General features: G+C 40.4%; 1 protein-coding gene across 1 annotated transcript in view; it reads right to left on the bottom strand.

Moving 5' to 3' along the window:
- SLC39A12 (solute carrier family 39 member 12) overlaps window positions 1-25,890 on the bottom strand; it is an 80,340-nt gene that overhangs the window by 17,991 nt on the left and 36,459 nt on the right. The window contains exons 7-12 of the mRNA XM_029954476.1: window positions 25,379-25,551; window positions 22,548-22,700; window positions 20,340-20,450; window positions 16,157-16,223; window positions 11,993-12,151; window positions 9,931-10,118 (exon numbers count right to left, since the gene is read on the bottom strand). Coding sequence (XP_029810336.1) covers window positions 9,931-10,118; window positions 11,993-12,151; window positions 16,157-16,223; window positions 20,340-20,450; window positions 22,548-22,700; window positions 25,379-25,551 — 851 coding nt within the window. The remainder of the gene's footprint in view (window positions 1-9,930; window positions 10,119-11,992; window positions 12,152-16,156; window positions 16,224-20,339; window positions 20,451-22,547; window positions 22,701-25,378; window positions 25,552-25,890) is intronic.

The following is a 25,890-nucleotide window of genomic DNA, read 5'->3' as shown; positions in this document are numbered from 1 at the left end:
GAAAAAGGAACCTTCGTGCACTGTTGGTGGGAATGCAAACTGATGCAGTCACTGTGGAAAACAGTGTGCAAGTTCCTCAAAAAATTAAAATTAGAAATACCATATGATCCCGTAATTCCACTACTGGGTATTTACCCAAAGAATACAAAAACACTAATTCAAAAAGATATATGTGCCCCTATGTTTATTGCAGACCCATCGACAATATCCAAATTATGGAAGCAACTCATCCATTGATAGAAGAATGGATAAAGAGGGGCACCTCAGTGGCTCAGTCGGTTGAGGGTCTGACTTTGGCTCAGGTCATGATCTCACCATTTCTGGGTTCAAGCCCTGCATAGGACTCTGTGCTGACAGCTCAGAGCATGGAACCTGATTCAGATTTTGTCTCCTTCTCTCTCTGCCCCTCCCCAACTCATACTCTCTCTCTCAAAGAAAAAAAACCACAATAACAAAAGAAGAAGAATGGATAAAGAAGAGGGGAACTATCACTGGATATCAAGAGAATATCACTCAGCCACAAAAAAGAATGACATCTTGCCATTTGCAGTAACATGGATGGATCCTAGAGGGTAAAATGTTGATAGAAATAAGCCAGAGACAAATACCATATGATTTTATGCATAAGTGGCATTTAAGAAACAAAACAAATGAACAACAAAATAAGAGACAAACAAGAAAACAGAATTTTAAACAGAGAGAGTGAACTGATGGTTTCCAGAGGGGAGGTGGGGAAGGGGTTGGGAGAAATAGGTGATGGGGATTAAGCGCGCTTGTGATGAGCACTGGGTGATGTATGGAATTGTTGAATCACTCTATGGTACACCTGAAACATATAAAAGTGTATGTTAATTGTACTGGAATTTTAAAAAATTTCCATGGGGTAAAAGCAGTGGCCAGATTAATAATATTGTCTTGAAATAAAATTCACATGTTCTATAGGGAAAAGAGAGAGAGAGAGAGAGAGAGAGAGAGAGAGAGAAGCGCATTCTATTTTAGCATCATATTTCTTTTTTTCATGTTTATTTAGTTTTTGAGAGAGACAGAGTGTGAGCGGGAAGGGGGAGAGACAGAGGGAGACACAGAATCAGAAGCAGGCTCCAGGCTCTGAGCTGTTGGCACAGAGCCAGATGTGGGGCTCGAACTCACAGACTGTGAGATCATGACCTGAGTTGATGTTCAACACTTAACCGACTGAGCCACCCAGATGCCCCTTAGCATCATATTTGATTACTAACAGTAACATCCTCAACACAGATCACTGTGTTGACTCACTATACCTTCAAATTGGGAGATTTGCTCCCATTGACACAAGTTCTGTTTCGAATGTGGGTGTTTTTAAATTAGTAGCTCTGTTCACCAAACAACTTACTATAGCAATTTTAATTTCCCTCTTCAAGCAAGATAGTAAGGACCACAGTACATTACGTATCTGAGATCACCAAAGTGAAGATACCAAAGAGGAGATTTATCTGGAGGTTATATTTTGTAATCCAGCATTATTTTATTTAAATATTTAAATACAGGATATTATAGGCTTCTGACTTCCCACTCTTATTTCCCCAAGGGAATTGATGAAGCAATCTGCATCGGAAAATAAATGAAAATTTCTTCTTTTGAAAATTGAAGACAAAGACCACATCGTTGTCACACATAATTCAGAGAGACAAAGATGTTACCTGCTTCTAAGTTGTATCTAACAGTTCACTTCTCCATTTTTTTCCTTAGGGGAATGATTCAGTCAGGCATATTCTTCATTGTGTAGCTCAGGAAAGAGAGTCATTAGCCATTCTTTGTATTTTCCTAAAAAATGGATTACTTTGGAAGATGTGTGGGTGCATGCATGGTTTGAGAGGCTGGCTAGCTAGAAAAACATACAAGGAGCAGAAAAATGCAAACATTTCTGGTGGCGAAGTTTTTTAAATTACAGAGCTCAGCATTTATCAAAATTGGGTTTATTAATCATTTTCCCAGTAGAAAACACCTACGTGTAGAGTTTGACTGATTTATAGAGGAAGAGAATAAAAATCTTTCAAAATTGTTGGTAAGAATGATTCATACGTCTTGTTTTGGGGAAGAAATAATTGTGAATGTTGAATTATATTAACTTTGCTGCCTGACATGGTTTTTAAATGCTTGTCATTTTTTTCCCACAGAGAAAGAGTATGTTAAGTGATGTCAGTTGCACTCACTGATTTCAAATACAATATTTGTCAAAAGCAAATATGTCTATCAAGGTTATTTTATACGTTTTTCAAACAAAATACCCCCTTTCTATGGATGGATTTTGTATAAAGGGCATCACATCTAGGTATTGACAAACTTCAAAGAAAAGGTAGCTTAATAGTTTTCTTGGAGGGAAAATCTCTTTTATCAGAATCAACTTGGTGATTATAGATTACTGACTGAAGTACATTGGACATAACTAGATTTCTCTGAGAAAGCAAGACTCCAACAAAATCAATAAACTGGAAGATAAAGAATAATGGGGAAGTGGGAATAGGATCTATATCCTAAAAGTGTAGGATTGTTTCGGTTTAATTTTGTAGTCATGTGGTTAAGAAAAGATGAGAAGCCTCACTAGAAAGATGTCTGTTTAGTGAGTCAACTTACATTCTTTTCACCCTTTGTGAAAACTATTGAGGAGCTGTTAAATCCACTGAGCTAAAATAAATGTAGAGAAGCCAATGGATGATCATCATCTGACTGCTGATAATCCTCTTTATCGACTGGGTTTAATACGTAGATTTTATTTGTGTGTGTGTGTGTGTGTGTGTGTGTGTGTGTGTGTGTGCGCGCACACGCATCTAAAGTTTATTTATTTATTTTGACAGAGACAGAGACAGCATGAGTGGGGTAGGGGCAGAGAGAGAGGGAGAGAGAGAATCCCAAATGGGCTCTGCACTAGCAGCCCATGACATGGGGCTCGAGCCCATGAAATTGTGAGATCATGACCTGAGTGGAAACCAAAAGTCCCATGCTTAATGGATGGAGCCACCCAGGCACCCCTGGGTATATTTTAAAAGCAGAGGATCATGAGATGTCTGGCTAGCTCAGTCGGTTGAGCACGCAACTCTTAATTTTGGGATCGTGGGTTTGAGTCTCATGTTGGGCATGGAGCCTATTTAAAAAACAATTTTTTTTTTAAAGCAGAGGATCTTAAGTTCAGATTCAAAATACTTTTTACCCTGTCTTTCACATCTGGAAATCTGAAAACATTCCAGGCAAAACCTGGCTGTCATATTGTTTCACGGAAACATTCCCAAGAGTGGGTAGATAGGCAAGGTGCTCTAAGTGACTGTTCTTCAATCTTGTGGTTTCCTCCCCAACGGTTACGTAAGGGAAATCAAGACTGAGGGAACATGAGTAATAATCTTGAACAGGAAGAGAAGTTGGAAAAGAGCATCCTCTCAGGGTGCCTGGGTGGCTCAGTCAGTTAAGCATCCGACTCTGGAATTTGGCTCAGGTCATGATCCCAGGGTCGTGGGATGGAGCGCCATCAGGCTCGGTGTTGAGCACGGAGCTTGCTTAAGATTCATTCTCTCTCTCTCTCAAAAAAAAAAGAGCATTGTTCAAACAAACAAGCAAAAAGTACAGAGGGGAGAGAAAGAGAACCAGAGAACTGTGTAGTTAGGGAGATTAGTAGCAAAGAGGGCTAGAAATAAGGTCTGTTCCCAACTGGTTGGTCTTGATGTGCATGGAGGGGGCGCCTGAGTTTTGTTTCATGTTGTTGGGCATGAACTAGTGCATTCAGTGCTTCCTTCTCCACTACCTACCTCTAGGAGCTACAGCATCTCCACTATCAGCTTGGATGCTATTAATGTACTGGTTCCGGGCAGATGTCCAGTTCCGCCAATTCCAGGGACATCTCTCGCTACATCTGTGCTGATTGCCCCTTGAGGTTTCCATGGACTCGTTGTTATGGAAACAGTTTTGCAGGATCTAAAACCTTAGGGAAAAAATGCTTAAAGGTCTGAAACTTGTTTCAGATCCAAAATAAACCTTTCCTTGCCATCATGTCTAATGTTCTCTAAATGGAGTTAACTTATTATTTAAATAAGTCCTATTTATTAAAAAGAAAGTCTCTCTTATCCAAATGGCTAAAAAAAAAAAAAGAAAGAAAAGAAAAAGAAAGAAAAAAATACTTCCGGGCTTCTCTTTTCCTTCTATATGAGAAACTTGTAAACTTTAGAGAAGGTGAATGTGAGAAATCCTCTAGACCTTTTAGTTCTGAGAATTTTCTTAGAAGGAACGTTCGGTTCCCAAGCAGAACGAGAATCCAACGGTGCTGCCTCGGGCCTTAAGCACATCTAAACCAGGGTTAGTGGCAAAGGGATATGTGCATTTCCTCTGGCTGCTGTTAACAAATTACCACTAATCTGGTGATTTAAAATGATACATGTTTATTATCTTACAGTTCTAGAGGTGAGAAATCCGGCACGGGTCTCATGGGGCTACAATCCAGGAGTCGGCAGGGGTGTGTTCCTTCTGGAGGCCCGAGAATCTGGTACCTTGCCTTTTCCAACTTCCAGAGGTGACTGGTATTCCTTGGCTCCTGGTCCCCCCCTCCAACTCCACAGCCTGCAGCGCCAAATCTTTCTGACCCTCCTTCCGCCTTCACATCTCTCTCTGACTGCAGCTGGGGAAGGTTTCCTATTTTTAAAAACTCATGTGACGAAAATGTGACCACCGAGATAAGCCAGGATAATCTCCCCATCTGAAAGTCCTAAACCTTCATCACATCTGCAAAGTCTCCTTTGACCTGTAAGATAACATATTCACAGGTTCCCAAGAATAGGACATGTATATCTTGGGGAGGAGGGCATGATATCTATAGATGACAAATTTCATGAAATCTTTGTAGCAAACATGGAAGTACCCAAAAAACACACCAAAAACCAAAAAACCAAGAAACAAAAAGACAAAACCCACCAGACCAATGGATCTGATTATAAAGACAATTTGGGGAAGGTGGATAAAAAAGACAAATGGATACTAACCTATTAATCTCAGGGATTGCTGATTTATATCAGACACTCTGTTATGTGACACTTCAAATACTCTGTCAAGACCCCACCACTCACTTTCTACAGCCAGGAGAAGATAAAAGGATGAGAAAAAGTATTCTGTGCAAACAGTAAACAGAAAAGCAGAGGTGACTTGATTAACATCAGACAAAGGAGACTTCAAGACAAAGAGCTTTAACAGAGGTAAAGAGAGGGATCTCTCAGCCTGATAAAAGTGTCCATTCCATCAGGAAGACAGGACAACCTAAATATGCATGCATGTAATAACAGAGCTTCAAATGCATAAAGCAAAACTGAAAAACCAAGAAAGAAAGAGGCAAACCCGCACACCTAGGTCTATATTTTTAACGCCATCCCCTCATAATTAACACAAGTGGAGACAAAAAAAAATCAGTGTGGAATTTGAAAACATGAATAAAACCATCAACCAGCCTGACTTAACTGACATTCACAGAACTCTATACCCAACAGCTGTCACACTTATGTACTTTTCAAATGCATCTGAGATCATTTACCAGTATAGACTGTGCCCTGGGCCATTCAACAGGCCACAAGATATTTCAAAGAACTAACATAATATAGAGTGTACCTGACAATGAAGGAATTAAATTAAAATCAATAACCAAAAGCTACTTTTAAAAGTTACAAATATTGAGAAATCAGGCACCATACTTCTATATAACATGTATCAATTAAGAAAAAAGTTATGTGAGAAATTTAAGGACATTTCAAGGTGATCTGTATTGAAAACACCACATATTAAAATATATGGGGATCTGGGGCACCTGGGTGGCTCAGCCGGTTGAGCATCTGACTTCAGCTCAGGTCATGATCGCACAGTTCGTGGGTTTGAGCCCCGCGTTGGGCTTGCTGCTGTCGGCCTGTCAGTGCAGAGCCGCTATGGATTTTCTGTCCCCTTCTTTCTCAGCCCCTCCCCCGCTTTTGCTCTCTTTCCAAAAATAAAACATTAAAAAATTTCACAAAAATATATATGGGATCCAGCAAAGCAGTGCTTAGAGGAAAATGTATGCCTTTAAATGCTTAGATCTTCTAATCTAAGAGCAGAAAAGATTTAAAATCAGCGATATATCATTCCACCTCACAAAGGAAGAAAATAAGCAGAAAATTAATGCAAAGTGAATAGAAGGAAGGGAATCTTAGAGATAGCAGAAAGAGAGAAAATCAGGAGGCAAGGGGTAGATCGTCACTGCCAGCTCTTCCATTGGTAGAATTTGTGCTAGGGGTATGGCTACACAATGAAGGAAGCAAGACACACAGATCCAGAAATCAGGGGTTTCCTGTCTCTTGATGCTTGGTGACAATGGTGAATGCGCAACCACTGGAAACATGGCCCAACCAGCACAGAGCAGATCCTTCAGTGAAAAGACCTGGGTTGCCCTACCGGGAAAGAAATCTGGGTCAAAGTGCTCTCTGAAGGTAAGGAGATTCAAGGTTGGGTACTGGAGGACAGAGATGGTTGAATATCAAATATTGCCACAAGACCAATGGTGGGTGTTTGGGTGGCTCAGTCGGCTTAGGGACAGACTCTTGATTTTGGTCAGGTCATGATTTCCTGGTTTGTGGGATGGAGCCCCACACTGGGCTGTGTGCTGACAGTGCAGAGCCTGCTTGCGATTCTCTCTCCCCCTCTACCTCTCTGTCCCCCAATACCCCACCATCCTGCTCATGTTCTTTCTCTTAAAATAAATACATAAACATTAAGAGAGAGAGAGAGAGAGAGAGGGAGGGAGACCAGTAGGGCTTGGAGCTTATTCCACTAACTATCTGGTATTAAGTCTCTATGGAGTTTTTGGCTGGCTACCTACCACCCTGAAGGGATCTCTTCTATCACCTCTGGTGCTCAGCGCCTCCCCAGAGACCATTTCCAAGGAAGAGTTGGCAAGTTTTGCAGAAAGCTTTGCTTTAGCCCACACTGCATTTCTCTTTCTCCTGCCCTGGGCTTCTCCAATGTTCTGGCATGAGCCTATCGTATGAACTTCCCAGGTGCTCAAGCATGCATAGCCTGAAAGGGGTGTATGCTGTGGGGGGAGTATGCTGGTGGGGCTAGCTTTCAACAATGGCGACAGGAGCCTCCTCAGAAGGTCCGGAGGGGTGGGTCCCCATAGCGGTGGTCAAGTTAACGAAAACACATCATTCTATTGACTTGTTGTCACTTTCTGCTTCATTCCACCTGCCCTTGATTCCTGCTCCTGGACTCACCTCCCGAGTGAACTACATTTGTCTCTAGTTTCTGCTTGGGCACCCACAGCCTAGCACCCTCCTCTTTCTAACAGAGCGTGAATTTCCTCTGGCCACCCAGGCCTGCATTCATTCTTAAATTTCCTTAGAAACCATTCAATGCCTTGGAGAGTTAGTGTGCTTGGATAAGGCAATCCCACTTTGGAGAACCAAGGCTGGCAGATTTCCCTAGTGAAGACTTTTCTGCTTTGCTGACTTCATTGCTAATGGCCCCATTTTTGCCCCTAGTTCTTTCTCTTCTGGGAGTTTGAAATAACACACCCAATGTCTTTGAAACAAACAAGCAAAACAAAAATGTAGCTAATCTTTCCAAATTAGCCCAGCTCAGAAGGTGCCTGGTAAATTTCCAGCATTTAGTAAAGAACCAGTCTATGAAAGTATTCCCCCTCTCCTTACCCTTTACTCACTGTCATTTATTTTCTTTACTGTATTACAGAGGCTTGAAACCTTGTTTTCTTCCCTTTAAATGACAAAAGACTATTTTCTCTGGCACAGTCCCAGCACAGAGCAACAGTTAAAGTTGCTTCTATGTGAAAGAGTCCTATTTGTTTAGAAGTTACTCAAAAGGCCGTGAGAGCAGGCGACCTGGATTATAGGAAGTAGCCCCAGGAAACTCCAGAGTATTTTCTTTCCTGTCTTTTTGCCAGGATGCCAGTTCTCCCTTGGCCAATAGTAATTTGCAACAAGGTCAAGATTCATTCTAGTTGGAATCTCATAGGATATCTGCCGCATGTCTTACAAGCCATTCCTTCAACTGAGTCATAAAGAGAAAGGGAGTCAGAGCAGAAAACTGACCATCAGGAGACTCAGAGTGAATTCGAGGACTGACATACAGACATTTTAAACAAAAAGGAGCTCACCGCACCGATGATGAGTGACAGCGCGCTTCTGAAGCCACTATGCAAGGCCAGCAAACCAGATTTCTCAAACTGGAAAGACAATGGGACTCTGTAATACTGACCATGGCCTGAGGATTGGGGTTCAGAAGAGGTGGGTTGAACGTGCCCCACTAGTCTGTCTTCATCATCAAGATTAGGAACTTCCCTGAGTATCGTAAATAACATGTAAGAATATTTCTTAGCACGGAAGTACCCTTTGATGTTGACTTCATCTCTGAATCTCATGAGAATTAAGAAAAACAATGAAAAAGTCAAACCTTATTTAGACTGGGGTTTAAATGGCTGTGTTCACTTGAAGGGAAACTTTATCGAATTCTACTTCCAGAATTTGCTGTTACCTGGTTGTGTTAGCACAGGTTCCTGCCTTTCAGAATTTTTTCCTTGTGAAACATTTCTCTTTACTTAACTTCCAAGACAATAGCGAGATTCTGCGACATCCAGAGTCAATCCCAATGGTCCCAATTCCACATATTATTTGCTTATTTGACTTTTCTGCTCCAGGATATAGGTCATCACATATTTTACTTCCATTTGGATTGGCTTTCTATTTGTTTTCACTCTTAAGTATCTCTTTTATTCATGTATGTCATTTCTATTTGCATTATTCCAACACATAAGAAGGGATAGTTTCGTGGGTTTTTTTGTTTTGCTTTGTTTTGTTTTGTTCTGGTTTTAAGTAGACTTCACACTCATTGCAAAGACCAACATGGGGCCTGAACTCACAACCCTGAGATCAAGAATGAGCTGAGATCAGGAGTTGGATGCTTAACTGATGGAGCTATCCAGATGCCCCAAGAAGGGATAGTTATTAAAACTTCCACCTTAATGCATTTAAGTCCTAAAAAGTCCAACAGAGGGTGACCTTTAAAGGTCTGGTTTATTTTGCAGTTTCCAGACTCGAGAAAGAGTAAAATTTCCCAGCTTTAATTCCTTCATCAGATATTAGAGGTTGAAAAGGGATGACTGAGTTACCATCGGTATCAGCAAGGCCCTCTCTAGGAAATACACGTTGCAATGTTAGAGACTCAACACTATCTATCATCTTTTTCATTTACCAGTCTGATAGCCCTTCAGCAATTAAAACTTAAATCATTACTTTTAAAAATTACAGTTGGTTGGGGCACCTGGGGTGGTTCAGGTGGTTGAGCATCTACTCTTGATTTCAGCTCAGGTCATGATCTCAGGGTCGTGAGATCGAGTCTTGAGTTGGGCTTCATATTAAGCATGGAGCCTGCTTAAGATTCTCTCCCTCTATCTGCCCTCTCCTCCAACTCATGTGCTTTCTCTCTCCCTCTCCCTCCCCCTAAAAAAACCCTAAAGTTAGTTAATTAAGCCAAACAGCTCATCAATTAATGACAAATTCAGTTGAACTATTTTCCAATGTATAAACAACATAGCTGGCTGTATCACAGAACTTTCCATTTTTTCTGCTAGAAGGACAGGCCTCATCTAGAGGTACAAAGCCAGAGCAGAATGAACTAATGATCACTTTTTGGTAATTCTAAAGGTTTCGCTCATTCCACTTAAATTCACTAAAAGGATGTCAATATTTTCTGTATCTCAAATTATGTTTCTTCTGCCTACAACTTACTTTCTTGGGTTACACAGACTACTTCCTTAGCCTTTGATATTTTCGAACATATCCTTCTTCCCTTCTCCCCATCCATCCTTCCATTTTATGGCTTTGTCTCTGTTCTACATTTTCAGAGTTTAGAAAAACAAAATAGAAAAGCCACACAGCTTACCATTTCCACCAAGGATAAATATAAGAACATCCCTGCAGTCACTGTTAAGATCCAGTTCTGAACACACGGATCAGCTGATACTGAGAGACCAACATACAGTCCAACGAAGGCAGTTAGAGCACTTATGAAATTCATAAGGATGGCAATCCTAATGGGAAGTCCAGAGCTTAAGAGCACAGCAAAGTCTCCTGAAATTTAAGGGCAAAAGAAAATATAATCGTTGTTTAATTGATGATCCCTTTGGTGGAGGAATGTGTTATTAGGTTGTTCCAAATTTTAGCAACTGTGAGCGATTTTATAAGTAGAGTTGAGTAACCAGTTGACAAAGCACTTGCCTGTATTGCTCTGGGATTCAGAACCTTCTTATTATACAATTAGGAAGTTACATTTCAAGAACTGTCTTCCTTTTCTGTTCCTGAAGACAGCATATACCGAGAGAACTGTGACATATTCTTCAGTTCCCAATGCCCCGTGACATTTTCAACTTAAATAAATGCAGAATAAAGCACTTGCTTGTTCCAGGGTTTTTAAACCTTTTTTTTTTTTCCTGGAAACTTGCCAGGCTAAATCCCGTTATGTCGGCTTTTCTTATGTGCTTATGTAAGAACTGCTTTGGGGAGAGAAAACTACTTAATAGGAGATTTAAAAATCATTGCCAAAGTTGGTTAGGAAAACAGATTTTTCCTTTAGAAAGTGTTTTGTTGCCTCGATGATTATAGACACATGACCTTATTCTCTCTGCACCTTTCCTCCCAAAGAAGAATCACCTTTGAATCTGAGAGCCTCTAGTTCTTAGTTTGGGAGATATGGAAGAAGCTGAAATTCAGTAAGTCACCTGAGCACTCAGGTTCTTAGTCCCATAACATAACTGGTCCTACGGACAGGTCTTCAACCATCTTTGCTGGCCTACCTACCACAAACTGTCACACTCCTCTGTGGTTTTATTAAAATAGTGAGTGGGGTGCCTGGGTGGCTCAGTCATTTAAGCATCTGACTTCCACTCAGGTCATGATCTTGCAGTTCAGGGGTTTGAGCCCCGTGTTGAGCTCTGTGCTGACAACTCAGAACCTGGAGTCTACTTCAGGTGTGAGTCTCTCTCTCTCTCTCTCTCTCTCTCTCTCTCTCTCTCTCTGCCCCTCTCCCACTTGCTCTTTTCTTTCTCTCTCTCTTTCTTAAATATAAATAACCATTAAAATCATAATAATAAGAGTGAAAAGCAGGATCATGGTCCAGGGCACCCAGATCAGAGACATTTTAATGGATTCAGGAAGGGCCTTGGACACACTGCTCTAAGAAGGATGGGTGATGACTTGGTGACAGAATGTGGGGCAGTACACACTGAACACCAGAGGCCGGGGTGGTCCAAAGGGGCGATGTAGACCTGGAAATGGGGGCAGTGAGCCAGCCAAGAGCCCCCTCTCTAGGGCGCATGTGTGCCTGGAGGCAGCCTCTGCTCTTTCTGGGCCTGTTTCCGAAATGTCTATTCCGTCTCCTCTGGCTTCCTGGGAGGCAGAATTTGAATTACAGGGCTATTAAGATTATCCAGAAAAAGAACCTCATGTGCCTCTGCTACCATACGCCTGTCATTTTAATTTTATGCTTAGCCGTAGGTATTTTATATAAATCAAGTTGATGAAACCATGGCTTGGCTTTAATTTAAATGTTATTTTATCTCACTGGGCTGTTTGCTGACATAATGGGTAAAGTTCCCCTCTTATTGTTCTTCCCGCATTTAATATGTAGATTTTAAAGTCTTTGCCAAGGTCCTTTACGATGATGAGGTTTCTCTGAATGACTTTCTCCCATATAGGACTCTCCAGAATCCAAAAAGAGTGACTTAGGACCCTGGGAAACATCATAAAGAGTCTAGCTGAACTTTATCCCAAGGCACAGAATCTTTTTTTTTTTCTAGTTGTGTTATTCTTGCCATTTACATAGATAATGAATGGAAAGTATTCATCTTCCAGTGGCATTGGAAAGGGACACCTAGAGACCATTAGCTGGAAATAATCCTGTGGCATTCTCAGCAAGCAGGAAATCATGCCCCTACTATGTGACTTACCAATTTCATGTGGAATTTCATGACACAAGATAGCGAGGGTTGTGGTGGCTCCGGACTCGGACGAAGATGAGAAGGCAGCTCCTATCACGAGGCCGTCTGCAAAATTATGCAGGCTGTCCCCAACCAGTATCATGACTGCCAACAAGCTAATGGTTTTGTCTAAAGACCCAAACAAAGGTGTGAGAAAGCATTAACAGGGCACTAGATAGCTCATGGAACCCTTCCCACATGACCAACTTTCCCATCCACCCTTGACATTCTTAGATTGCATCAAATTAAGCAATCCCACTCTCTGCTTTCAAAATAAGCCAGGACTGGAGATGCGGTCTGGTAAGTGACACGTTTGGCTCATTGTTTTTCTAATGGCTCTGACTAACCATGAGACACATTAGACCATGGCATTTGCTATTCTCTCACCTTGTTTAGCCAACCCCAAAGGAAAAAAAAATAATACTGTTATAACCTTCCCAAATCCCACCAATGACCTTTCCATGTGTGTCTTCTGTAAAGCACCTTAATATAATTTAAGACCTTCCTTGCAGAAGGTCATTAAAATGGAGGCTAGTTTCCAAAATGGTCTTCTTTGGGTCAGACTGTCCCTGGAACTAATCCTCTGGAGTGTACTTCTGCCATTTTCTGCTCCTTGTTTCCCTTTCTGGTTGGCGCTCATGACCCTCCTGATGTATTTTGTTCTCTCTCCAGCCCCGTAGCCACGACAGAACTGCTATCAACTCGGCTGGCCCCCAAATTAGCTTTGGAACAAAGCTGTTCTTGTCTTTCTGGAAAGTAACTTTCAGTACTCGACCAGCTGGACAGTGAACAAAATTAAGAGACGCTGTTTCATGGGATTCTATTACATAATACACATTATCTGGTTAGTAGAGAGTCAACGAAACAATTAACGAAATATTTTAGATCATAATTGGGTTCAAGTTTTTAATGGACAGAATTTCTGTTTTCAAAATCCTAAAAGCATGTATGAGCACAACCCTATCATGAAATTGAACAACTAATAAATTCAAATAATACTGTGGGGATAATACCTATTCTGACAGTAAGCCACCTAGGCCTACCTTTTGCGAAGAATAGCCTTCCGAATCAATTTCCATGGTCTAAAATCTCATTAATTACTCAGTTGCTCTCCACTGCGTGCCCAAAGTAAGCAGTAGCTGTTGTTGCCATTAGTACTGAACACAATATTCTAACAATTGTACACTCAGTAAACAGAAAGAGGTGATCTCCTGGCTTCTGTTATGTGGTCGAAGATTATGGGGGCGCCATATTATAACATGGTTTTCTATTTTGTTTGCGGAACACAGTTTGACTCATTTCACATCCCACACCATAACATAAATAACTTCAGTCACGTAAACGGCAAGTGTAGTCCAGACTATCAGGCAAAAAACAGACTATTGACTCGTGCAAAGATGCCCCATGCATTTCACTTCTAAAAATCATGCTTTATTTACAGTTATGACTGTAAGACTAACTTATATCCTACCTGTGTTTCACTAATTCGTTTTATTCTTTATTAAAAACCAGGAGATTTCAGGCCTCCGTCATAAAAACAGAATAAATATCAAATTATTGAATTCAGGGAGTTCTTATTGGCATGGCCTGGAAGTTCTCAAAATTTAATAATCTTACCAGGTCACCTTGCTGTCCCTGCCAATATTCAGAAATAAAGCTCTTCTTTGTCAAAATAAAACAATTCAGAGCAATAGATTTGGCAACATGGGAGCACGCAAACAAACTGTGATTTCCATGTGCTTATATTTCGTTTTGATATGCGTGGCCTATACTCTAATGGAAATCTTTTTACTCAATTTATATTCTGCTAAGAAACAGTGTGGCCTATTTTTGTTGTCTATTATTTTATTTTCTCTGATTATGGGTCTCTAAATGTCAGATCCTGGATGTGTAATAAGCCACAAGGCAAAAAGACATATTTGCATGTAGGCTCCAAGGAAGCTGATTGTACACATGAAAATAATTTAAATATTATTCAGTGGGAGATAAGACCAGCCTTCATTGGTAATCTAATGAACTTATTACAGAATTATCAATAATATTTTATTTTGGCATATGTACCTGGCAGTCATATTCATTTCTACATTTCTAACTTATCAGAGGTTCTCTGCAGTGAGACATGGGCCAGACCTTGTATCATGTTGCTTTTTGTTTATTTAAATCAGACTGTGGGTAGAATTTTCACATCCTGTCTTTTGAAACATGAGCTGAGTTCCACCAATGAGGTAATGTGAAACAAGTAATCAAATATTTGAAGCTAATTCAATATGTCCCTGGCAAAAGGGCAGTTGAGTAATCAAATTTGGATTTGTTCACTGTTCATTCTGAATGCTAAGCTTGATATCCGAAGTGGAAAGATAGAGACCACCTTGACACTCGAATCGGACCATCGTCACTCCTTCATTTAGCATCTGCCACTCCACTCCTAAGGTGCCTGGGAGTTTCCTTCTTTTTTCCTCCTTTCCTTCAATAACAATAAATGAGGGGTGCCTGGGTGGCTCAGTTGGTTGTGTCCGACTTCATCTCAGGTCATGATCTCATGGTTCCTGAGTTCGAGCCCTGTGTCAGGCTCTGTGCTGACAGCTCAGAGCCTGGAGCCTGCTTCAGCTACTTGTCTCCCTCTCTTTCTGCCTCTGCTTGTGCTCCATCTCTCACTCAAAAATAAAAAGCATAAAAAAATTAAAAAAGAAAACAATAAGTGAAGAAATGTCTCTTGCATCCCTACTAGGTGCCGGGCGTTGTAACGTCTCTCCTGGAACTAAAGATTTAGAAGGAAAAATGTCAATAGCAACGTCCTGAAAGCAGAATTGGACAGACCCCATGATTACATATTTTGAATCAAAGCAATAAATTACAGAAGTTAATATATATAACACACTTAAAATAGTGATCGTCACAATTGTGTTTGTTCTTTCAGGGTTTATATCCCCAACCAGACTGCAAAGCAGAGATAAAGACCAGTCCTACTTTATTCTCCAGCACGTGCACAGTGCCTGAAACACGAAATATCTTCAAACATTTCTTGCATGAATGAAAGAGTGTGAGAAAAGACATGAATGCATGCATGCATGAATGACAACATCAAAACGGTCGGTCCATCCGCATTCCTGAGCTCCTCAGTGCTGGAGCTTTCTGGTTATGTAATCCTGGGCAGGAACTTATCCTCTCTAACAACTGTTTTCTCCAGGTATTTGTTGTTCTTACTTCGTTAAGTTGTAGGAATATTAAATAAAATAATCCATGACGCATTGAGCGCTATGCCTGGCATATAATGTTAGCTATTTTTATAAGTAACGAATCTATTATGGTAGAATGGGAATAACTAATCCTGACTGTGTAATATTAAAACATTGAGAGATTTGTGTCACAAAAGGGTAATCTCAGGGAGAAAAGTGGGGCAGAGATTAGGAAGCAACTAACAAAAACCACAAGAGACCAAAAATTTTTGGAAAATTATTCAGAAACATGAATATAAAGGAAGAAAGCTGTATACAAAAGGGGTACACTAAGTTCAGAAATAAAGAGAACGTTAGAAAAAAACTGGTTGAAAATTATATGAATAAGTGAGTTATAGAATAAGATGTGAATGATGAGTTATCAATTCATTGGAACTCTATCTCAATAACAACATCACACAGACATTTGAGCTCAGTTTCAATAGATTGTGATAGAAATTTCCGGACTTCACAGAGAAGCAAACGGCTCAATTACCATGTAAGCATGGATTTTTTTTTTTGAAATTGACATTTACTTGACACACGATGCTACATTAATTTCAGTGCCCAACATCGTTTGATTCTGCACATCTATACCTGACTAGCGCTATGCTCATGATTTGAAAGGAGCCCTTGAAAACTACATATGAATCTGCACTAATTGCAGTTCTTAGAATTTCAATTTCAAATAGTTTAGGAAGCCATCATTTTTAAAGAATAAAATTGATGTTAATGTGCAATGTGTGTGAAAGATGGATGGGAATGAGTATTAAACATTTTCTCATAGAGGCTGTAATAATGAAAAACAAACACAATGGGAAATCTATATGATTTCGACACACTGTTTCCAAACAGGCATAACCTTTTTTCTGTGGAACTTTCTACATTTAAAGTTTAGCTCTTTTCCATTGGTACTCACATTTTTTGTCAGAGGCTCTCATACTGCCTACAGGAATTTCAGCTGCCTGTGAATCTTCTGGGCCTTTCTAGTTTAAATGAAAAAAAAACTGATGAAAGATAGCAATGTCCATCATTTTATTGTAAAATTGAAATATCTGGACGGTTATGCTTGTTTGTAAACATTTTAATACCCCAGAGTAGAGCAGAACTTTGAAATTTCACAAGCAAGCAAAGACGTGAAGCTGGAGATCCATGAGCAAACTTCTGGCACTATGTACCTTTAGATGAAAATAGCACTTTATGTCCATACAGAGCTAGAGGCAACTGGGACAGTCTGTAATCCAGGCTCTTAAATTATGTATGCTTTTATGAAACTCAAAAGCTGTAGAAAGAAACAGTTCTTGCTTCCTGACCTTATTTGACACTTTTCCTGTGGGTTTGGACTATGGGTCTAAGATTCATTTTCTTTTCTTTTTTTTTTTTAATAGTTTGTTGTCAAATTAGTTTCCATACAACACCCAGTGCTCTTCCCCCCAAGTGCCCTCCACCATCACCACCACCTCTTTTCCCCCCTCCCCCTTCCCATTCAACCCTCAGTTCATTCTCAGTATTCAATAGTCTCTCAAGTTTTGCGTCCTTCTCTCTCCCCAACTCTCTTTCCCTCTTCCCCTCCCCCTGGTTCTCCATTAGGTCTCTCCTGTTCTCCTGTTAGACCTATGAGTGCAAACCTATGGTTTCTGTCCTTCTCCGCCTGGCTTACTTCGCTCAGCGTGACCCCCTCGAGGTCCACAGGATTCATTTTCTGATCTCTTAGCACATCATGCATTGTGGATAGAGAACAAACCCATGCAAACCCGACGCCTCACATTACCTGTGATAGAGTAATATTCTGCTTTTGGGATTGATGCCAGTGAGTAAAAGAATCTTGCTAATTAAGAAAGCAATTCAACGGGGGCACCTGGGTGTCTCCATTAGTGACGAGTCCGACTTTAGCTTAAGTCATGGTCTCACAGTTTGTGGGTTCAAGCCCTGCACAGGGCTCTGTGCTGACGGCTCAGAGCCTAGAGCCTGCTTCTGATTCTGTGTCTCCCTCTCTCTTGTCCTTTCTCCCACCAGCTCTCTGTCTCTGTCTCTCTCTTTCTCAAAAATAAATAAACATGTAAAAAAAGAAAGGAAATCAACAGACTTATAAAAGATAAGTATAATAAATCAAGATTTTTGTATCCTTTCATATGACAGAGAGGTTGGATTTTGAAATTGACTTCTGTGAGTTAATATGATGTGATTTTATTTTAGAGACTGACTCATGGATCAATTACGGGAAAGTCACTTCCCATCCCTGTGCTTCAGATTCTCATTCTATTATGTGAAAAGAATACCTTTCACAGGCAGTCCTCACTTTTCTTAAGTTCACGTTACACCAGGTCCCTTTTATGAAAAACCTACATTAGTACCCATTTTTCACTAACTGAAAAAAATCCAAAGAGGATTTTTGCTTTTATGAAAAAAAAAAGCCAAAGGCACAAAATAGCACTCAGACTTCATTCTGCAGCAAGCCTAGAGCGGCGCCGTGCACCCCACCTGTGACTGGTTCCCCCAAGCTCCTTCCCCAGGAACTCCACTCCGAATCTCAGCATCAAGCCGCCAGACCTTTGTTCTGCATCTGAGAGCATCTGTGTGGGGCACAACACAGGGTTTGAACTCACAACCCTGAGATCAAGACCTGAGCTGAGATCAAGAGTTGATGCTTAACCAACAGAGCCACCCAGGCGCCCCTGTGCTTTATTTTGTTTTATTTGTGTACCTCTTAGCCAAAGGTGTCCCCAGGTATCAAAAAATCCTACTAGAGGTTATTTTGGGGGACTGGGAATGCTCACAAACTTTTCCATGTAAATTAATGGTAATTGCTCCTTCATTTTATACCATTTTAGCATACAAAAGGTTTCATAGAAATGCTCTCTGTTTGGATAGTGAGGGAAAACTATCCTATTGAACATGTCCTTTTAAAAGCAATATTTATGAGGGCGCCTGGCTGGCTCATTTGGAAGAGGGTATGCCTCTTGATCTCAGGGTTATATGTTTCAGTCCCACATTAATTGTGGAGGTTACTTAAATAAATAAGCTTAAAAAAAATAAAAGCATATTCACATAATTCTATCACCCAAAGTTGTGAAAATTTTTAGTCTTGTTTAATGTGAAGCCTAAGCACCTTTTTTAAAAATGTGAAACAGGGGTGCCTAGGTGGCTTAGTCGGTTAAGCCTCCGGCTTCAGCTCAGGTCAGATCTCACATTTGTGGGTTCGAGCCCCTCATCAGTCTCCGTGCTGACAGTAGCTCAGAGCCTGGAGCCTGCTTCTGGTTCTGTGTTTCCTTCTCTCTCTCTGCCCCTCCCCCTCTCATGCTCTGTCTCTCTTTGTATCAAAATAAATAAAACATTTTTTAAAAAGTTTTTAAAAATGTGAAACAGAGAAAGTAAACTTCTATCTCACATAGTGGAGTAGCACTACTCAAAAGATAGAATGATGAGCAATTTTTGGATTAGTTGCTGAGAAGTCAGGTAGGACCTAAAGGATACAGGGTAAGAGCAAAGAAGAAAACAATGTGATTTTTTTTTAATATATCAAAAGCCTGGTTATAATAGAAAGGTTCTATAGTTCTATTAAAAGACAGGAGTTCAAATATTTTTACACTAGGATTTTCCCCCAAAACTATATACTATGTAAAGGAATTTAGAGGCAAGCACCCAGGACTTTTTGATGATGAGAATTAGGAAGTTTCCCTCCTTCCTTAAAAACCATGAACTTGAACCAAACAATCCTAAAAGTTCATATTATTTATATGCTTAAAGTCGATCTTGCAGCTAAAATAACCAAAGGAATAGTGACCATAGTATTAGTGAGCTGGCATATTCCAATAGTTCAAAACTCCCAAGGTTACCATCAGAGATTTATTTATATCATCAGTCTTGGGATTCTAAACCCTTCATTGAAACAGAAGGAATAAAATCAGTATTAAACGGATTTTAAAACTAATCTCAGCCTGAAATTATCTTCTTCCAAGCCATATGTGAAGTGCCTGAGCTGTAAGCATAATAAAGACTTTTAAAGTCACTTTTTCAAAGGGATGGTTTTGTTCATAATTGAGTTAGTTCTAGATCTGTGATTGATCTACCACCAGACTTCTGTTGGCTGTGGCAAGGTCTCAGGCAACAGCTTATCTATTTCCACTCAGTCAGGAATCTATCCCTGAACTGTAAACCCTTCCCCCAGTGGCCACAGTTAGAGTTGTTACATATTAGTTTCATATTCTTCCTGTCCCTTTCCTTGTTACTTAGAGAATTAGAGTGGGAGCATTGTTTTGAACGTGATTGGAGATCTGTTTTGCAAATTTGCGTGGAATATTTGTCCTGGAAATCTAAGTGTAACAGAAGCCACTTCTTCTTCCAAGCCACATCTTGTGGGGCAGAATCAACTATCTTCTGCAGTACGAAAAGATCACCCCCCTCCTAGAGCAGCAGGATTCTCGCACACAGAGTCCTGACACCGAGGCTTTTCTTTCCAGGAAGCAACTTTATTCCTGCCAGCACCGCTCAGTTGGGTTCATACCTGAAAAACTGAGCCCCAAATGCCACGTGGCGTAGTTTTTAAATATATTTTCTATTTATCTGTCTCCCATATTTGGTAACACACAGAAACATGTAGTCTGATGAAGTGGTCTCATGTTACAAGGTCATGAGGGATGTTGTCACATATGCGCATAGCCAGGTTATCTTGAGACTTGTTTTTTTTTTTCCCCCCTCCCTTAGGGAGGGAACCCTACCACACTAGCTGCACTAATTCCTTGCTCACCATTTATTTGGCCCCATCTGGTCATGGCTAAGGATTACTCAGAACGGAAAACCAGGAGATCAACTGGTTTATGACACCCTGTAGACAAAATGGTCACGATATATATTACACAATCTAATCATATCTGCTTCAAAGTAATGCAGATACCAAGCGTTTGAATCCATGCAAAAGCTTTTTACTCTTTAAAACAGCTTTCCGGTGCTCGGCAAAGTTTCCCAAACTACTTATCATGGTTCAGAACAGGCAAATCAGGAGTGGATTTTATTTATCTAGCCTACTGAATTTCATCTATTCATTAAGGAATAAAGGAAAGAAGGAAATCCGATCAGTAGACTACTTCAGATTGGTAACCTACCAACTGGATCGTTGAAGCAGATTTGCCTCTGCCTGACGGGTCACTTAATTCAGAGTTGAGTGCGAGATGGTGGGAATGTTCCACATGCCCATTAACCAACGACATGCTCTGCTGGGGGAGGATGGTTTAAAATTAGTGCGGAAGCCAGAAGAACACAGGTGCAGCCTTTGTCAATTTCATGGTTCTCATTAACATTTTGCTTATTGGCCAGAGTGGCGGGCAGCACACGAGAAAGCATTTCATCGTAGTCAATAGTAAAATGTCTCACCTTGGAGAAGCAGAGGACTTCTCTGAAACGTTGTGCATATTCTGAATGTCTTAAGAATGAAACTTTATGTCTAGTTATGATTTTAAAAGACTTGAACAGTCGTAGGTTTGATATTGTCTTTTGTATTTACTGAAAAACTGTATTTACTATGAAATTAAATTTTAAATTCTTTCTGCTGGAGACACCGAAAGTAGGATAATTGAAACTCTATTACACCCTATGACAATGAAATTAATATCTTCAGAAACATATTCATCTGCTAAAGCACTTGTACCTTCTAAAATATTCACATTCCCTTTATTTTACTCAATATAATGGGTCTCGAAATGTGTCCTTAAACTTTAAGTTCTCTGACAAGTCCAAGGACAATCTCAATAAACTTTACATTTTTGGACGTCCGGAATTTATTTCACTCACTTCCACCCTGGTGAAATTACTAGTTATCACATACAAGTTGGTAGGTTGACTTTGTAAGTTAGTTCTTCCAGGCTAAGAATTCTAATCTATTGCGTACAAACGGGATCTATTATTTTCTCTTGTGCTTCTTGAGATTATAATCCCTTTGTAGGAGGTTAAGTTGTTGAACGTGCAGGGTAGGCACTGTGGTCAAACCTGGTGTTCCTAATTTCTCAATTACCATAGCACCCCAGCTTTGTCCTGAACTCCAGGACAAAGAAAAACCTTGATTCACTAAAAAAGAGCATTTTATTTACTGTGAAAAGTTTCAAATGCCCAGAAAAGCTGCAAGAACTGTAAGGTGATCACTGAGCAACGCCTTCCCCAGATCCTACCATTTCCATTTGCTAAAACCATTTCACCACTTATCCATCCAGGTATCATTCCCTCTGTCCATCCATAAAACTGTCTTATTTTTTGATGCACAGACTTTGAACCTCAAATAAGTTTAGGATTAAGAATAAACGAGTGCTGATATTTTACATGACTGCTAATGTTTTCCCTGGGCGCAGACATTACAAACTATATGAACAAGCAGAAGAAGCCAGAAAATATGTAGAGAACCACGGTGGACTGCAGAACTCCAGGACTTTTGTAAGGAAAATTTATTTTTAGTCCCCTAGAGTTGTTTGCAAGTGTTTACCTTTTTAACCATCATCTACTGTCTCATAGAATAATGTGTAGGAGCAAAACAAATCCGTTAAAAAAAAATCATCCTGCATTTTATGTTTCATTGCAGACACAGAAATTGATCAAATATAGGCACAATGGAAGCAATTTTTCAAGCCGAACAAAAAAGCTCTGCCACAAATCCCATTTCTAAGCTCCTTGTTTTTATAATTATCAATAATCTTGAGATTGAAAATGATGGGTAATTTTGTGAATTTTCAGTTTTTGTCTCCATGTTTCTTTGGTTTTGCTTAGGAAAGACATCCAAAACACGGATTCGTAGGTAGGCCTTTCAATCCCTTCATTTCCAGACATGAAATGGTCTCCTGTTTCTAAACTATCCATGGGTGCACCTGGGTGGCTCAGTCGGTTGGGCGTCCGGCTTCGGCTCAGGTCATGATCTCGCGGTTAGTGGGTTCGAGCCCCGCGTCGGGCTCTGTGCTGACAGCTAGCTCAGAGCCTGGAGCCTGCTTTGGATTCTGTGTCTCCCTCTCTCTCTGACCCTCCCCTGTTCACACTGTCTCTCACTCTCTCTCTCTCAAAAAAATAAATAAAAACATTAAAAAAAAAAACTATCCATGAAGGTCAAATGGCAGGTTTTAACAAGTACCTTAACAGGCCAGCAACAGATGTGTAAAAAATTAATAAGCAGACTTATAGGGAAGATGCCAGTCAGAAGGACTGGAAATCAGAGTCCCATCCCTCACGTAGAGAGCTTCATGAAGAGGTCAACCACTCTGGAACAAGTACTTTTGAAAGAAAAGATGAATACTATGAAGCCCTAAGGCAGAAGGTAAATAAAATTTAAAATATACCTTGGTATTTGGTGATACAAGAAGAATAAAACATTTTTCTATCAAGAAAAATCCGTGGATGCCTCCAATTAATCCTAACAGTTTCCAAATATGGCTTTTGCTTTCATGGAAATGTCCAAACTCTGAGCCTTCCTGCTTATGTAAATCAAGCACCTTTAAAAAACCAAACACAAACACAAAAAGGAGACACAAAGAAATGACTTTTGAGGACCTAAATATTCATTAAAAGGTCTGATATTAAATATATTCACCTTTCATTCTGGGGAACCCCCTGACAACCACGGGAATCATTCAAAGCCACATTCGCTTTTGGTTGTGTGCATACTTCCGTTAAAAAACTAGATGATTTAATCAGGGTCACAAAAAATGTGCACAAGGGAAAAAAAGGAGAACTTTAAATAACTTCTGCTAATGAAGAGTGGAAAGCCTGAGCTTATTAACCAAGTAGCCTAAATTTTCAAATATTCTTAGTCCTTTTCTTTTCCTAGGAGTGCAATCCGTACCTGTTTGCACAGCAAGACTTTAACAACAGATCAATATATTTTATACCCAGAAGAAGTATAAAGATACATTTCATCCAGGGCTTACTCTGCCTGCACCCCACTGCAATCAAAGAAAACTTTTAATAAATGTTCTGATAAGGAAGAAATCCGCCTGAAAGGTATCTTCCACTGAGTGTATATTGTATACCTAGCAGCACAGTTAGCTTTCTGAGAAATGAAAGGATACATGAAATGCATTAGGAATTTTCCTCTAGTTGATTCATCCCATTGGCTGACCTCAGGATTTAGTGGGAGCTAGTTAATCATTATGTATCATATTCCCTCCCCAGGAGAAGGCAGTTTGGGAAACAGCTCAGTGGTTTCTGCATTTAGGATGTTAGTGACCATCAAATTAAAAAAAAATTCTATGCATACATATTGCATGTACATGTGTTCATATATACATGTGTACATATATGTGCATATATGTGCATGTGCACACGAGTCCACATGTGGGTGTATGTGTGCATGTAAGTGTATACAGTGAGTTTATGAACCTAACTAAAAACCAATTGACTACACATTAGTCAACTTTTCCTTTCAGTCAAGGCATTATAAGGGATACAATACAAATATTTGTAATTACCATTATTTTACAAAATAGGGGACCCAGTGAGGTCCTAAAACAACACAGAAGAAAATCCTACAATCTCAGAATAAAATGTCGACCTTTAAGGTTAATGAACTGTGCTAGTTAAAGAATAAGAAGTCATGACAGTTGTATTTTTTTCATTTTTGGGTAGCCTTCTGAACCTTGGCCTCAGATCACATTCAGGAACCACTGATTTTTCTAGCTCTCCACCACACTGGTACCGCATTGTTCTTCCTTTCCCCAATAACTTTTGTCCCCATCTCTTCCCTCGAGTAAAACACTTGCCTTCCAATTTTCATGAAACCTGGCTAATCTTTTAAGCTCTTCTCTGGAACGTGTCTCTGCAGAGCCAGCTGAAAGTCCTGCACACCCCCAGCCCATGCTCTGTTCCCCCCCCAGCTGTGAGCCCTGTCCCCCCCCCGCCCACTGGGGGAGGCATTGGAAGCCTTAAGACCCTTTCACTGTTTTGCAGGATCACGAGTAGTGAACAGCTCTGCAGCTACTAAAGGGATCTAGAAAAAGGTCTCAGCAGCTGCCTCCAGCCAATAAGCCCTGAAATATTTCCAGAAAATTAGATTAAAAGGGAAATTAAAACAAATAATGGTTTGTTTCATTTTCCAATGCTCGCTTTGTGATTTTTCAGAACATCTAATGATTATCGAGCCTCTGAGCAATAAGAGTGACCCTGTAGGAAATTGCCAGAGGCTTGTGGAAATTTTTAACATCTCCGGCTCTGCAAGAGGGGGGTCCATTTGCCCATCATTGTCTGTCTCAAGAGATTTCAGAGGGAAGAAATAACCTCGTCTGGAGCCCCTTCTGCCTGATCTCTCGCATCTCAGGTTCTGGGCCTTTCATTTTTGACAAATAAAGAGCCTCAGAAGACTTCAGCAAAGAGCCAGCCTACTGAGGCTTACATTTTTCTTAAGGAAAATTCAGCCATTATTAGGCAAAAAAAAAAAAAAAAAAAAATTCATTTTGATGGTTCAAATGAGGAGAGCTTAACGATGGTGTAATGGTAGAGGTGCGAACAGCAAGGGTAGGTACAAGGGATCATGAGACACCCAGAAGCTAGAAACCCCAGAAAACCAGTTCCACTCTTAAGGCAGAAAGGGAAAACGTTGGAAGGCCTCCCACAGGAGCTGTAATATTGTAGGTAATCAGCTGTTCCTAGAGCAGGTGCAGAGCCTGGAGAGAGTAAGGAAGAAATACCCCTGCTACTCTCTCCTCGGACCCTGGCTTTTCTGTCGTGCCTTCCATTGGCTCAGTCCAAACAACAATGTAGCCTGCCAGGGAGCTGAGGAAGCACAATCTCCTGGGCAGATAAAAACAGCAGCGAGGGCAGAGAAGGGATCTGATGAGAGTTGGGGGCAACCGCAGCAAACCCAACACAACATCTTATAAACCATTCATTTTTATTAACAGTTAGTGAAAAGTTTCTGAATTTTTCTTAATAGGAATCTACATCTGATCACCTTTTTTGGTTTATCTAAAAATTAAGAATCACATGTGGTAAACCTGAGGCTTGGTTATCTCTTTTCCCCTCTATGTGCTTTGGGAAAATAATACTTCCAAGGAAAACACTGGCCACTCTATTGACTCATCCAAGTCAATTTGAAATTTTGCATCAACACCGTCAGTGACTAAACAGAAATGGAAATGAGAAATAGGCCATTGCAAACAAAAAAAAAAAGACTTACCTGAGGGATAAGGTGGAGCAGGGCATCCCCAGAAAGCGTCCCAACGGCCAGACCCACAAACAGCTGCAAAATAAGCCTGTAGTTCTCCTTACAGTTGTGGAAGAGAATCAGCGTTGTCCCAAGCATGGAGCCCAGGGTGAGCAGGGCCACGGCCACTGTGCTGTAGCCGTATTCTAAGTCAAACCGAGATTGCAAAGCAGTCAGTGCTCATCCTCTGCTGGCAGTGCCCTGGCCAGCGAAAATGCCAGAAGAATCTATCTAACAATACAGGTGACGGGGAAACGGGATTGCTTTATGAGTGTAATAGTATGTAAAAGGTCTTAAATTTTCTTTTTTAAAGATGTTTATTTACTTATTTTGAGAGTGAGCTCTGAGAGGTGGAAAGGCAGAGAGACAGGGAGAGAGGGAATCTCAAGGAGGCTTCTCAACTTCCACACAGAGTCTGATGCAGGGTTCAATCTCACACACGGTGAAATCACGACATGGGCCCAAATCAAGAGTTGGACACTCAA

The sequence above is a fragment of the Suricata suricatta genome, chromosome 10 (assembly GCF_006229205.1).
Source record: "Suricata suricatta isolate VVHF042 chromosome 10, meerkat_22Aug2017_6uvM2_HiC, whole genome shotgun sequence".
NCBI lineage: Eukaryota > Metazoa > Chordata > Mammalia > Carnivora > Herpestidae > Suricata > Suricata suricatta.
The sequence above is the reverse complement of the archived record's forward strand: the minus strand, read 5'-3'. Positions and strand labels throughout refer to the sequence as shown.